We start from the raw sequence: 15,595 nt of genomic DNA on the forward strand, positions 1-15,595 counted from the left end.
GCCCTGGGTTCAAGTATTTACTCTTCCACCTAATATCATGTGACCTGGGCAAGTTACCTAACCTCTCTAAACTTTAGATACTTGTAAAATGGTCATAATACATAATAATACCTATTTCATAGAGCTGTTTTAAAGATCAAATGAAATTGTGCATGTAAAATGCTTTGTTTATTGCTAATTATCATCATAGACATTCTTCATGAAAGTTCTGATTAAATGTCTATTAGATATGGATTATTAACTTTGGAAATATTATAAAATATATTTAACTAAACTTACCCCAAACTTATTTAGGGTTTCTTTTTTTCTAGTTCTGAAGGTACTTGCTTTGTGACAGAAGCATTAGTGTGATCATCAATTATAATAGTCCTAGACTAGGGATTAGCAAACTACAACTTGAGGGCCAAATCTGCTTGGTACATGTTTTGAAAATAAAGTTTTATTGGAAACACAGTCACTCCTATTTGTTCATACATTGTCTATGGCTCCTTTTGTACAATGGTGCAATGGACTGGTTACAACAGGGACCCACAAAGATGTGCAAAGCCTAGAATATTTACTATTTGGTCCCTTACAGAAAAAGTTTAGAATCCTTTATCCTAGACATATAGAAAAGTAATGTTCTACAGAACTTTATTTAATGAAATGTAGTCAACAGCTGGGGAGAGTAGTTGCATAACAGTTGTTATAAGTGTAATGCTCAGGTATTAGACATTATTATGTGTTGGGCGTTGTGCTAAGATAAAGGAGGTTGTCTTATTTTAACCTTGAAATGATCCTATGAGCTAGGTGCCATCAGTTCCATTTTACAAATGACAAGGCTGAGATTCAGGAACGTTTTTAATTGTCCCAAGGTCTCTCAGGTGAGATTCAAACCCACATTCGCATGATTCCAAACTAAAGTATACTTTATTCTGAATCTTGGGCATGGTATTAATAAACTGACTTAAAATTCTGGTCACAGATGCTGTGTGACACTGAGCTAGTTATTTATCTATGTAGGCTTCTGTTTCCCCATTTGTAAAATAAGAGATTGGAATAGATAATCCTTTAGGATTTTTCTGGCCTGAACATCTGATTTCTTTGAGTCATTAGCCAGCAGGCAGCTGTGGAGGGGTCTGAGGCAGGACCTAGACTAGCACTGTCACTTTGTGGTGAAAGGGCCTGGGAAGGAGGTTGGAGCAGAGGTCGGGTTGGCCTAGGAGAGCCTGTGAAGTGAGGTAAGGCCAGCATCTGAGAACTGTATTTGATAGACACAGAGTGACTGCCCTCATGCAAATCAAAAGACATGATGTTCACACTCAAAACCCCTTCCTGCCTTTCCCAGAAAATGTCTTCCACCTTCTGTATTTCCTACTACACATAGGGAGTTATTTTATTTGGAATAATTGCTCAAAACTTTCTTGTTGAGTGATGGAAGAATTCAGCAGTTTATATTTAGTAGCATGATGATTTGGAAACTTCTCTTTTAACTCACCTCAACATTGTCCATGACCTTAACTTTGATTTGTTGACTCATGGCTTAGTTGAACCTTTTCCACATCCCATGTGGTCCAAAGCCTGGTCTTCTTTTCCCCAGTCTCTGTAGCACATTTGGCCCTTCAAACCTGGCTCCTTCTGCTCCCAAAGTTCCAATAGTATGAAGGAGGAGGAGTGTAAAGTTAAGAACTAATGCCCTCTCCAGTCTTTAGGTCAGGATTTGTGCACAAGAGATTTATTCAGAAAGTGCCTCCAGGGGGACCAGTAAAGGAAGTCGGGGAAGCAAGTCAGGGAGGGGAAGGAGGCTGAATTAAAGATGCCGTATGACATTGAAGTCCAACAGAGGGTGGCTTCAGCCAGCTCCTGCAGGGAGGTCTGGAATATGAATTATACCTCAAAATTCACCCAATCCAAGCAAAACATATGTAAATAGTACAAAGGAATCTGAGAGGATCTGGGTGATACATCAGCATTGTCTGCTACAAGAAGCAAGGTGAGGTTCTAGATGCTCCAGCGATGACTTTCAGCCTGGAGTGGAACAGTGACTGAGGAATGCTTAAAGGGCGTGAGCCAAGACAGAGAGGGGAGAAAGTAGGAGCCCTTGGAGTTAGAGGGCATTGACTTCCTGACACCGTGCCCCTTTCCCTGGCCCCTGCCCCTACTCCAGCTTTACATTTCCTTCATGCCTCCATTGCCTTTCCTCAGAGCCTCCTGTTCAGGTCAACAAATTACCTGAACTTACTTCTAAGACTAGCAACTGCAGTGTCTCAAATGGCCCAGTTTGGGAAAAGGACCAGTCAACTGTGACTTAGAACAATCTCATAAGCATGTACACAGCCTGCTGGTGCTTGTTACTTAGGAGTAACAGGACTTGTCGCCTGCTCCAACTCCAAAACTCTGCATTTGACCTGGGCTTTTTGCTCCAGAAAGCTTTTTGATTTGTTTGAGGAATACAGTCTTCTCTTCTGCCCCTATTTAGAACTATTGTTGGTGTTCATTTAAACATACTTCATAGGGATTCAAATTTTGATGGCTGAGGCATATTGTGGGTAGTGAGAAGTGGATGGGAAAGGACAGCCTCATACTGATTTCTTGAACTCCATATGCTTCATGCCCTCCTCTGCCTCCTTGCACTTCCAAATGGTTCTCTTGTCTGTGTGGGTTTAGATCACTTTCTGTAAGATATCTCTCTGATTTGATTAAAACTCAGATTGCATTTGAAGCTGCATGCTCAACTTTTCTATTAAAGAAAAACTTGTGTCAGGGCGGTGTGCTGGTGGCTCAGTGGCAGAGTTCTGGCCTGCCATGCTGGAGACCTGGGTTCGAGTTCTCACCTGCCATGCCGGAAACCTGTGTTCAATTCATGGTGCCTGTCCATGTAAAAAGAACAAAAAAGGAAACACTTGTGGCTTGTTGAGTTTTCTGTCAGGCTTGCAGAAAATGTTGACTGTTAGGTATTATATTCCTAGGTGCTTTGGATGAATATATCCATGTCATTCTGGTGCAAACACTATTCTTCGTGCCTTGTAGATAGCAATCTGTATCTAATTTTTATAGGGCCAGTCTAAACAATTGAAGTTTAGAGCCATCTCCCTGGTGTGAATTAAGAATCACCACCTCCCAGCTTCTCAGCCAAGAAATTACTGGTGCCCTGAGTTCTACATTCAGAGATTCATTCTTTTTCTCAGATTTGGTTTCCTTTTGGATTGTAGAGGTTCCTGTGGAAGATAAGTCTTTTTAACTTCAACTCTCTAGTGAGATCCTTTTCTGGTTATAGATCATTTGTTGAGGGTAGGGGGTAGTAAAAAAAGATTAAGAAAGCTCCAAATCATCAGAGGTACAGAGTAAGGAAAAGGAATACAATAAAGGGGATGGAAACAACACCATCTGAGGAGTCTGCAGTGGAGAACCTGACTTTCTTTACAATTTTGTGCAATAAGTGAATGCCATGGGGTTGGTACATTTGGGGGATGAGTTGGATAATTGTGAAGCAGTCCTTTTCCCTCCTTGCAGCAATTCCATACATCAAGGCCATGCAGACCCACCTCACTCAGGGCCAGCTGGTGGTGGAGTGGCAAAGCTCTTTTCCGAAGGTGGACACATGGATAATTGAGTGGCTACCAGATTTGGACTCAGAATTCTCCAACATTTCTTGGGAGTCTGTGTCTCAGGCCAGAAACTGGACAATCCAGCAAGGTAACCAGTGGGAACCTTCACATTCCTTCTGTGCAGGATTCAGTTCTCTTTTCATCATTTTTAATTCTTTAACTTTGGCTTTAGAAAACAAACTATAAATGTGGTTAATAGCATTCAACGTTTTCGCTGAGCAATAGCTCAGCAAAGTGACATGCTTCTTGGCATTTCCCAGCAAGGCTCAGACAGGAAGCTGTGAATATATTTACAGGTTGCTGAAATTCTTGGGAAGCCTGTGGGTGCCCTTCTTTGAGTGCGTATATCTGATGAATGAGGAAATCTAGCCCTCTGGTATGTCCACTTTCAAGCCACCAGCTGGAGTGAGGAACAAGCCTCCATGAGCAAGGGCAGTGTTGGAAGTCTTTAGAGTAGTGCCGGTCCCAAATGAGTTGAAGTGGAAGTGAGAAACAGAAAGGAAACCACTTCCCTTATTAAACAACAGATGCAAGTCTCTCCCATTAGCCCAGAAAAGTAAATCTCTGAGTGGGGAGAAACAGCTCAATAAGCAGTCCCAGGTCTTAACCCCTTAAGGGTCCCCTTTCCCTTGAAGTCCCCTTCCTCTGGCTACTGCTGGTCCTGAAGGGCCTGTCTTTTCTTTTATGGTGGTGTGCTGACATGGACACAAATTATTCCTACATTTCTTTTAGCTCAGCTGGTTCAGGCTGGAATGATGGCAATTATACTGACATGTATGGATTGCTGACTCCTATGCAATTAATTTTCACAATAACCCTTGAGGTCAGACTATTATTATCTCCATTTTACAGATGAAGAAGCTGAGGTTTACAAAGGCTTTCAGTTACCTAAGAGCAAAACTGTTGGCAGAGGTGGACACAGATCCAGGTTTGCCTGACTCCAGAATTGAGCTCTTAACTATTACACTCAACATTGTGCTTGTGTTCCCTCTAAAACATTTTGAAAAATACATATTTCCTCACCATTTTTAATTCAACCTGAATGTATTTTCATCTGAAGCTTAAATCATGTATTAGATGCAAATATTTAAGTAAAAGTGTTATAAAACTTTAAAAATGTATTAAATGGAATACAAATATTTTGTATCTGCCATTATTCACTTTAAAAATATATGAACAACTTCTTTTTTAAAAATCAGAAATTTTCTATCATCCTTTTGCTCCTTGAACTTTTATCTCCATTCCACTCCCACAGTATTATATTTTAATATATTTTATGCTTGAAATTCTTTTGATGATTATCTTATTTTTCTGTAATAAAAATATGTATATACATTGAATTCAACATTAAATTTTTTTTGTCTTGTAAGCCTTTAGTGTTAAGAATAATTTCTATTGGGTTGTGTTTGCATTATGATTAATAATATACAGCTGATCAAAACATCATAAATATATTACAAATTTGACACAAATTGTTAAATGCAAAAAAGTAAAACTTTATTGGAAATACATTTCTTTGTGAAATGGGAGGGCATGCTTTTCTCCATTAGTTTATCTAGCCATTGATTATTATTATTTATGGCTGTGGTTCAATATTAACTTTATTTCTACCTTTCAGTTTTATAAATATACATATTGAAAAACATCGTTCATATAAATAAGTAGATGGAATTCAGGGGAGTTTATTATAGCAATGCCACTTAGTTCTTTGAAATTTCTCTGAGACGGATGGCAAAAGAGTGATCTGCCTTCAAAAATGATGTTTAATGACCTATCAGCTGACAACCTGATGAGGTCAGGAAGTTTTATATAATTGTGCTTGATTTCCTGGTTTTTGCATTTAAAATGTTAATTCATATAAGGTTTCCAGAGTCAACTCCATGACTGCTTGAGAGTTAACCTTATTTACAATTTCACCTATACACTCAGTTGTCTTTATAAAAAAATTAAGGTTTTTCTTAAAGTCCAGATATATTGTACATAAGCGTAGCAAGTGAGATGGTTTTCATATTTCTTGGCAGTAGACTTTAGGTACTCTTCTCTAAGAATGATGCTTTATTTGACAATAATCAGAGGCTGAACGTGGAAAAATTATTAAACAAAAAATTTCATCCCTTCAACTCTATTCTACAATATATCTGAATTCAGAAATTCCAACATAAGTCAAAATATTCTGCTTCTAATTCTCTGACCCTAACAGAACTAAAGATAAAGCAGGGCAAGGAAAATAAGAACTACTGCTGGTTTATAGTCCCGGGATTTAACAAGTCTTCACGATACCAGTATTTCCTGTTGCTCTGTGAAAATGCCCAACCGTCAAATTGAGATGGAGCCAAGTGCCTTTCTTTTGTAAAGTGGGATATGGGTGAGGTGACAGTGGAGGTGAAAAATGAGAACTGACATCATGCCTCCCCCACAGCAGTTTCTCAAGAGTACAATGAAAACTGATCCTGATACGCCGAGGTACTCTTGAAAAGTCTTTGAGTGTACCCAGGGATGTGTGTAGCCTCGTTTGAATACTATTGCAATATTGTGTTGGGATCACAGGAAAATGAAGGAATTGGGATCAACGGAAACATAAGCACAGAAATTTAAAAAGTCTGTTGTAAAACACAGATTTCTGATTCTATTATAGCGGAATAATCCTCTCTAGTCTTTCATGAAATTTTTGTGTTGTCTACCTTTTTACCAAAAAGACTAGTACAAGTTTATAGTTTCCATGCCTGGATTCCTTAATTCCTAGATCTCAGACTATTCCCAGATGGAAAATACCTTCTTAACATTCACTGTCAGAGAGTCTTACCCGGAACTCTTGATAATCCTGTGGATAAAACCAGAGCTTGGATCCCAATTATCCTCAACCTCAGTCTCCTTAGGGTATTAAGGCTTTACCTAGACTGTAGATCTACCTTCCTCAAGTGATTGATACAGGGAAATGGCCTTTCCAAGAAAGTTCATACCTATGTAAGACACGTGGGTGAGGCTTTATCATTTCAATACTAGCTGTCCAACCATGTCTTAATACTTAATAGGATTCATATTAAGAATTATACTATGCAGGATGTAGGTATGCAAGAGAATCTAGAACTCATAGTTTGTTAGTCTTCCAGGGAGATATGCTTTTGACAGAAGGGTTAAGTTTTTTCCTATGGTGCCCCAAATCATATGACAAAATCGGTGATGGATAAGGCACTGGATCTCTTACTTCTCCTTTCCAGGATGGCTCTGTCATTTTGTCAGAGTGGAACAAGATTTAGTTCCAAGAATTAATTAGATCTTGGAACTGGAATAGACATTAAAGGCCATTCAGCCTAACCCCTTTATTTTCTGAAGGTAGAAACTGTAGAGAAAATGGAACATCTTGCTTAAGGACCATAACTCTCAGTCCAGTGTCCTTTCCACTGTGCCACTTATGATTTTTTCTTTCTTTCTTTCTTTTTTTACAGATAAATTAAAACCTTTCTGGTGCTATAACATCTCTGTGTATCCTATATTGCCAGACCTTGTGGGCGAGCCATGTTCTATTCAGGCTTATGTCAAAGAAGGCAGTATGTATGAACAGAGTCCTGTGGGGAAAAGGAAACACTGGGGCCTATCCAACATTCAGATAAGTCTGTGGATCCCATAAGCTCATTCGTGGTTCCTGTGGGGCTCATCCCTGCTGCAACTTCAACTTGTACTAAGATACATTTGACACAACTGTGGGACAGATCATCACTGAATTTCAAAGCAGGAGTAGACAATAGAGATCACTAAGTCTGATTCCCTCATTTCACAAATGGGAAATTGACACCCAGAGAGGTGAAACAACTTGCCCAAAGTCACAAGAAACAGTGCAAATAGAGTTGCAACCAGAAATAACATTACATTAAGATTAAGATTATAATTCTGGTTGAGAATGATAGGAGATTAATTTTAATCATGTGGCAATAAGCACGTGTTTTAGTGGTAAGCTGCTCAGAGTTTATTTTTTTATCATTTCTCAAGTTAACCTCTTCCAGAATCAGTGTTGGGAAATAACTTTTGTCACTCAGAGTTAGCTCATGGAGGCATAGTCTTCAACTATTTGATTATGTCTTCATTTTACAGATATAAAAGGAAGAACTGAGTTTGCCAAATTGGAGTAAGAGTCTAGACGAAAGTACCTTTTTCTCTGGTCTTTGACTGCTTTTCCCTTCCTCTTAAAGATGGATGACTCCAGAAAGCAATTTTCCCAAATAAGTTGATTCATCAGTTTCTTTCTCTGCCATTCCCTCCCACCCTTAGCACCGCAGTTTCAGTCTGACTATACAGGGGTATTAGACAGAGGCTTGGTGGAAGAAGCATCTGTTGGGATGTGATTGAATGTTTATTTCTCTGTCCTTTAAAGTTCCGTCAGCAGGTCCTGTGACCAAGGCAGAGAACATTGGCGTGAAGACAGTTACAGTAGCATGGAAAGAGATTCCTAAGAGTCAGAGAAATGGCTTCATCAGCAACTACACCATATTTTATCAAACCGAAGATGGAGAAGAATTCTGTAAGTGCATCCATAGGTAATTTGAAAACAAACATCTCAGATAGAGGTTACCGATAGATCTGCCAAAGGGGTGATTCCCATCTTTGGTGCCAGAGGGAGCATGCTTCTTCCTTTCTAGAAGGAAAACTCATGAAGTCTCCCCAAAGTTTATTCTCTTTGGCTGAACATTCTGTTTCTTGTGGAACAAAAACCAAACCTTGTGCAAGGCCGGATCGTAGTCTTATTCTATGATGAGTATAATTGGAACTGAGTTATGATAAATGATTGGTAATATGCCACTATAATTTTGCCCTTTTCTTTGTTAATGTATCTGAAGAACATAAGCTTCTATAAAATATAGCAGATATAGTGAACCATTGATTGTGCACTTTGGATGATTACATAGTATGTGAATATAAAATATTTATCAGTAAAAAAGGAATAATTAAAAATAAATAAATAAATAATGAAAACATGCTAAAGAGTGTATACAGCAAGAACCACTTGTTTTTCTTTTGTTTTCTTAACCTGGAAGCAATTCTTAAACTGTTGGAAAGTACAAAGCATAATATAATAAATAATCTTTTGTCCTGCACCCAGAATTAAAAATGAGCATTTCATAATATGTACTTAGATTTTTAAAAAATAAAATAAATAAACATGACTAATGAAAAAATATATATATATGGCAGAGAATACTCTTAAAAGTTATTTCTACACTGACTTAATAGATGTGAGACAATTTCACGATCCAGGTTAGTATCAGATTATCTTGGCATTGCCAGGGCACATTTTTATCAAGGCCCTTAAATGTGTAAGAAATTTCAGACTAGGCAATTGGTCCTTGGGGAAGAGAATGTCACATTTTGCTTTTGATGCTCTATTCCTAGATCACTTAAGCCACTGTAGTAACAAACTAAGCCCAGAATTTCGGTGGCTTAACACAGCAAAGTCTTTTTCTTGTTTACATCAAAGCCTGGTCATGCATGCAGGGTAAGATGCAGCAGGGTAAGATGGAGTAGATACACTGGCTCCTAACTTCCACTGCCTGGAAGGGCCGCAAAACACTTCTGTTCACAGTCCATTGGCTGAATTGGTCACATCACCCCATATAATGCAATAGAGGGTAGGATATGTAGAGTAGTGTGTGGGTAGTTGGTGAGCCCTAACAGCCTAGAGCTCTTGGAAAGAACGATGACTAAGGTGGTAGAGCGACAAAGATTCAGAAGTTAGTGCTGGTAGAGACCTGGAGAAATCTCCTGATTGCATCTTTGTGTGCTCAATTTCTTCTTTCCTCTTCCTAGAATATGCTGCAACATCTCCCTCCCTCCTACAAATACACACACATACATTTTTTAAAAAAATTTTTACAAAATTTATTTATTAATTAAAAAAATTAACAAATCAAATAAAACATCAACATATCTAATCAGTAATTCACAATATCATGACTTAGTTGCATAGTCATCATTTCTTAGAACATTTGCATTAATTCAGAAAAAGAAATAAAAAGACAATAGAAAAAGAAATAAAACGAAGACAGAAAAGAAAAAAGGATTATACTTACCATACTCCTTAACCCTCGCTTTCATTGATCACTAGCATTTCGAACTAAATTTATTTTAGCATTTGTTCTCCCTATTATTTATTTTTATTCCATATGTTCCTCTCATCTGTTGACAAGGTAGATAAAAGGAGCATCAGACACAAGGTTTTCACAATCACACAGTCACATTGTGACAGCTATATACAATCATCATCAAGAAACATGGCTACTGGAACACAGCTCTACATTTTCAGGCAGTTCCCTCCAGCCTCTCCATTACACCTTGAATAACAAGGTGATATCTACTTAATGCATAAGAATAACCTCGAAGATAACCTCTTGACTCTGGAATCTCTCAACTATTGACACTTTGGCTCATTTCACTCTTCCCCCTTTTGGTCGAGAAGGTTTTCTCAATCCCTTGATGCTAAGTCTCAGTTCTTTCTAGGGTTTTTCTCAATCCCTTGATGCTGAGTCTCAGCTCACTCTAGGATCTCTGTCCCATGTTGCCAGGAAGGTCCACACCCCTGGTAGTCATGTCCCACGTAGACAGGGGGAGGGTGGTAAGATTGCTTATTGTGTTGGCTGGAGAGAGAGGCCACATCTGAGCAACAAAAGCGGTTCTCTTGGGGGTGACACACACACACATTTTTAATTTGATAATGACTACTCATTTTATTTTCCACCATTTTATTATGAAAATGTTCAAACCTACAGCAAAGTTGAGAGAATTTTCAGTTAATAGTCATGTACCCACACATAGATTCTGTAAATAATGTTTTATTATACTTATTTTATCATGTATCTATCCATGTATCCATCCTTCTTTCCATCTATTTAATTTTTGGATGCATTTCAAAATAATTTGCAAACATCAGACACTTCCCCCAAAATGCTTCCATGAGCATATTACTAACAAGTGTTCAATATTTTTATAGTTATTTTTTATCTTTTGAGATAAAAGTGCCATGTAATGAAGTGTACAAATGTTAAGTGTAAATTTGCTGAATTTTGACAAAGCACACACACCTCTGTAATCCAAACATCTATCAAGTTAAAACATTACCATAACCTCAGAGAATTCTCTCATGCTCATTTCTATTCAATACCTGCACCCATGCCACCCAAGGGCATGTTCTGATTTTTTTTTTCCTACTGTAGATTAGTTGTTCCTATTCTAGAACTATCTATAAGGGAATTATACAGTATGTACCCTTTTGTGTAAAGTTTCTTTCCCTCAGTATGTTTTTGAAATGCATCCATGTTGTATGAATCAATAGTTGATTGCTTTTTATTTCTGAGTAGTACTTCATTGTCTGAATATATGATTGTTTATTGATTCCCCTGTTGATGGAACCTGAGATAGTTCCAGTTTTTGGCTATCATGAATGAAGCTGCTTTGGATAGTCTTATACAAATTGTTTTGTGGATGAGTGTTTTCATTTCTTTGGGTAAATACCTGGGAGTGGGGTTGCTGGATCATGGGTTAGATGTACTTTATTTTTATGAGATCTTTTCCAAAGGTTGTATCATTTTATACTCCTACCAACAACATATAAAGATTCTGGTTACCCTGAAGCTTCACTAACATCTGATACTCTCATTCTTTTTAACTTAGCCATTCTGAAGAATATGTAGTGATATCTTATTGTGATTTCAATTTGCATTTTCTTGTGGACTAGTGATGTTGAACACTTTTATGTGCTTATTGTCCATTTTATGTTTTTTGAAGTATTTGTTCAAATCTTTTGTCCATTTTTTTCATTGGCTTACCTTTCTGTTATTTAATTGCAGTTCTTTATCTTGTATACCAGTTCTTTGTCAGATAAATGTTTTATGAATATTTTCTCCTAGTCTGTAGCTTAATGGCGTCTTTTAATGAGCCGAGTACCACTCATTCTTCATATCTTAAATTAGATATAATTTCCTTCAGGACATTTTCCTGGATCCCTTAGATTAGGTTGACTGCCTTCTTAAAGACAGTGCTCCTATGTCACTTTGTGTCTCCCCTACCATGGCACTTAACGAGCCATATTGTAATTAACTATTCAAGTTTCTACCCTTTCCATGTACCTACCTCTCCACCAACCCCAGCCTCTGCCTCAGTACCTGAAATAGTGCCTGGTATGTGGTAAGTATCCAATTATTGCACAATAAATGACTAAGTGAATGAACTTGTAGGGCAAGAAGAGAGGACCATTCTATCACAGCTAAATATTTGAACTACTTAAAACAAGCAACAAGATAACTAACTATAGCCTTGCCTGGTTTTATATCCCCTCTGCCAGAATTTCCATTTCCTATCCTCTCTGAAGTGTCTAACAGAGCTGACTTTGCTTTCCAAATGTCTTCTCTGCAGAATTCCATGCAAAACAGGGCAATATCCATTCCCCAACTTGTTGGTCTGCCTCACTCCAAAGAACAATTGTTTTTTGTCCAGTTGTAGAGGAGTGGGTTCAAATGCAGAAAACAATTTCTTCTGGTTCAGGCATGGCCATAGGCATAGCTATGGGCATGACCAGAAGGATCTGTGTGACTTCTTTGCAAAATGGTGCCCAAAGTACCTATCCCTTGAGTTTTTTGGGCCAAGTAAGAATGAAGTGACTACCTGGGGGTTGTGTAGAAATGGAAGGAGTTGATATAATTTGTCCCCTTTAAGCCGAATAAGTTGACCTCTCATGAACCCCTAGACCATTATTCCAAGTGCTTTTGGGGTCATGTCCCTCAGTGAAAGACCCTTTACCACAACTTCTTCATCCTCCAGACCACTGCCAAATCATGCTTGTTTCCTGAGTCCACCATACCTATTAACATTGATGTTAGGCTTGGATTTCTGTTTAGGCTGATTCTAAGCAGGGTATGGATGGAAGGGTTAGAATATGAAGTGGCCAGACTTGAGAGCTCAGGTTCTGATGCTCTCATTTTGTGCCACTTAAATACAATTTTCAATTGGAGTTGGCTGTGCTGTTTGACTTCTGTATTTTTCCTTCAGCCAAGACAGTCAACTCTAGTGTCCTACAGTATGATTTGGGGTCCCTGAAACGAGACACTGCTTACAGCGTTCAGGTCATGGCCAGCACCAGTGCTGGGGGTGCCAATGGAACTAAGATCAACTTCAAGAGCTTGTCACTTAGTGAGTATTTTCTCCAAGCCCTGGGTACCTCTCCTTGGCATATTCCTCAGGTCAGTCAGAGATTATATTTGCCAAAGGCATGGAAAAGCCACATGTAAGGGCAGTGCCTCAGGGGAAGAGCTGTTCTGCTCTTTGGTTTACTGAGCTTTGGGAAGGGTATGGGTGAGGAAAAAGTAAGGAGAGAAGGCAAATTGAGAGCTGAATTCGAAAAGACTGAGATCATGTTGAAGAAAAGGATTATGTTAATGACAATTCCAGTCTAATTAGAAATGTTCTTGCTGAAGGGACTAGAAAAAAAGCTACTCTTTGTTTTTGTTAAGCTCAAACTACCACAAAGTTTGTTCTTTTCCCAAAGGTGTTGCTGAGATTTTCCTTATAATTTCCCTGGTTGGCGGAAGCCTTCTTGTTCTCGTCATCCTGATGGTGGCATATAGTCTCAAAAATCCCAAGTGAGTATAACAGTGTGTATCTTCAAAGTCAGGTGTGGGAAGGGGTAGAAGCCATCATGAGCAGCAGAGGCTACTCTACCATTAAGGGTGTGTTCATTCGTTTATAAATTTGGTAAATAATTATTGAACTTATTATATGCCTTGCTATATGGCTCATCAAAATTTTAACCACACAAGAGGACTCTTACCCTCCACAGCCCCATGCACTAGGCCAAGGCCTTTGGAGGTCAAGCAGTATCAGTTGCCCTACATGCTTTATTTGGTACGTTTGCTCTTTGAAGCTAGAGTTGGAGTGAGAGCTCTTTCTCTCAGCATCTAGAGGAGTCCCCTGGCAGCAGCAGGAGGCCTGAAGGCCACTGGCCTCTCTCCCAGACAGAGCAGGGAGCTGTGTACCCATGGAATTAGAACATAGGCCGATCCTATGCCCAGTGCAGACTTGCTCATTGCTTGTGGTGCTGTTGGAATTCTGACTGGAAGGGCATTTCTCTTGCCAGCTCTGGCCACTGTGGGGAAGGAAGATAGTCTTCAGGATCCTGTGCTTTCTTCCCCTTCATGAGCCTCAAGTTGTGTCACTTGATAGTCAAGGGCTCCCTCCCTGGTCAGGCTCTCTGTCTAGTACTGGACACTGTGGACTTTCTCTGCCAAGCAACTGCTCTTCCTTAATGGTCAAGCTAATGTCAACCTCTGTCTCAATCTTACCTAAGCTCCTACCTGGACCAAGCCACCAGCACAAATTCTTGTATATTACATGCTCAATATTTAGCATGCAGCAGAAAAAGGCAACACCCTGAGTTTCTGATTCAGTGGTTTGGGAGTGGGACCCCAAAATTTGCATTTCTGACATGTTGCCCAGCTACTGCTGCTGCACTTTTGGGTCACACTTTGAGAACTACTGCACCCTTTAGTGGGTATCTTATAAGGCTTAGTGCATTACATTTCCCAGGGATTAAATCTCAAAGGAATGACTCTGTGATGGTATAATTCAGGCATCAGCACAAGGCATGGAGATGAAAGGGTGGGAGAAGGGCAATGGTAGGAGTAGCTTTGCATAGGGAGAGGTCTCCTCCCATAGCATCCCATAGATGACTTGCAATTTCCCCATTCATGGCGTACTTTGCTTTCCTACTGTCTGTCAGGGGACCAGGAACTTGTTCTTGTTTAATAAGAGAACCATACAATTCCTTTTATCAAAGTCCTATTCTTTTGTTGCAGCTATAAAATGTGTGTAAAACTTCTTGGGCTCATTTCTTGTTTTAAATTCTTACAGCAAATGGAAACATCAATGTTGGCCTGATATCCCCAACCCTGCTGAAAGCAGTATAGCCATGTGGCGTGGAGACAATTTCAAGGTAAATTATTTTCATTAAGGAAATCAATTGAGCAGGTTGGTTGTAGGAGGTTGACAAGGTGGATGGAAGTGGGGAAGGAGTCCTGGGCTGAACTGTTTCCTGAGTTCATGGAAAGAGAATCCAAGATTGAAAAGTCTCAGGGAATGACTGATGGGACAGATGCTATCAGTCTTCTTAGAACTACTTTAACCTCATGCCTGGGACAAGAGAAAAGGGTGGCACCAGGTTCATGAGGACCCACTGTGTGCCCAACATAGAACTGGTGCTGTAAGGGGTACCATGGAGGAAAGATACCTGCCCTACTCCTGAGGATCTGACTCTTTAGTTAGAGAAAGAGAAAAAGTCCTGCCATAGGATTTGTGGCCATTTAAAAAGAAGCCAAGAGCAAGTTAATCTGGAGACCCCCTAGAGACACCAAGGGGATGCTGGTGTGTATAGCTTAAATTGTGTTTCTCAGATGGGGAAATCAGTCAAACCTTGTTTAACTGGCAATGGGACAAATTAGACTTAAATGGAGACCCTTCTTTTTATAATCTTTTAAGTTGAAAATTGTTCTGAAATTTTTAGATTAGATTTCTTGCTTAATAGACCCAATCAAATGTTCCTTTAAGTATGTATTATTGAAAGACTGGTCCCATTCTCTTCCTGATATAGGAATTTTATATTAGCTCTTGTTTCATCTCAGAAATATTTTTTAATGTGGACATTTTTGTTATAAGGTCTTTATTTCTATATCCTCCTCTCCTTTATTTGTCTTGTTTTATCCTATTTGCTTTCTTACTTCTTAAAAGTTATTAAGAAAGTAAATAAATTTATAGGCAGTGTTGTCTGATGGCTAAAAGACTTTTTGGATAATCTATAGCTCTGGCTTCCACAGCAGGCAGTTATTAATAGTCCCTGTATACCAGGCACTGGGCTAGGTCCTGGGTATTCAAAGATGGCAAAGACATTACCTTTCATGAGGATATTTTCTGCATGATGGTGGGCTAGTCATTCGTCTTCATGATAGTGGTTTTTCCATCTCTTAAAGTTTTAA

General features: G+C 39.0%; 1 protein-coding gene across 3 annotated transcripts in view; it reads left to right on the plus strand.

Annotated features, from left to right (window-relative positions):
* The window catches only part of IL31RA (interleukin 31 receptor A), a 70,527-nt gene that overhangs the window by 36,271 nt on the left and 18,661 nt on the right, over nucleotides 1–15,595 (plus strand). For all 3 annotated transcript variants that reach the window (XM_077117178.1, XM_077117177.1, XM_077117179.1), the window contains exons 10-15: nucleotides 3,493–3,675; nucleotides 7,034–7,135; nucleotides 7,957–8,103; nucleotides 12,621–12,761; nucleotides 13,117–13,210; nucleotides 14,478–14,559. In XM_077117178.1, coding sequence (XP_076973293.1) covers nucleotides 3,493–3,675; nucleotides 7,034–7,135; nucleotides 7,957–8,103; nucleotides 12,621–12,761; nucleotides 13,117–13,210; nucleotides 14,478–14,559 — 749 coding nt within the window. The remainder of the gene's footprint in view (nucleotides 1–3,492; nucleotides 3,676–7,033; nucleotides 7,136–7,956; nucleotides 8,104–12,620; nucleotides 12,762–13,116; nucleotides 13,211–14,477; nucleotides 14,560–15,595) is intronic.

Source organism: Tamandua tetradactyla, chromosome 9 (assembly GCF_023851605.1).
Source record: "Tamandua tetradactyla isolate mTamTet1 chromosome 9, mTamTet1.pri, whole genome shotgun sequence".
NCBI lineage: Eukaryota > Metazoa > Chordata > Mammalia > Pilosa > Myrmecophagidae > Tamandua > Tamandua tetradactyla.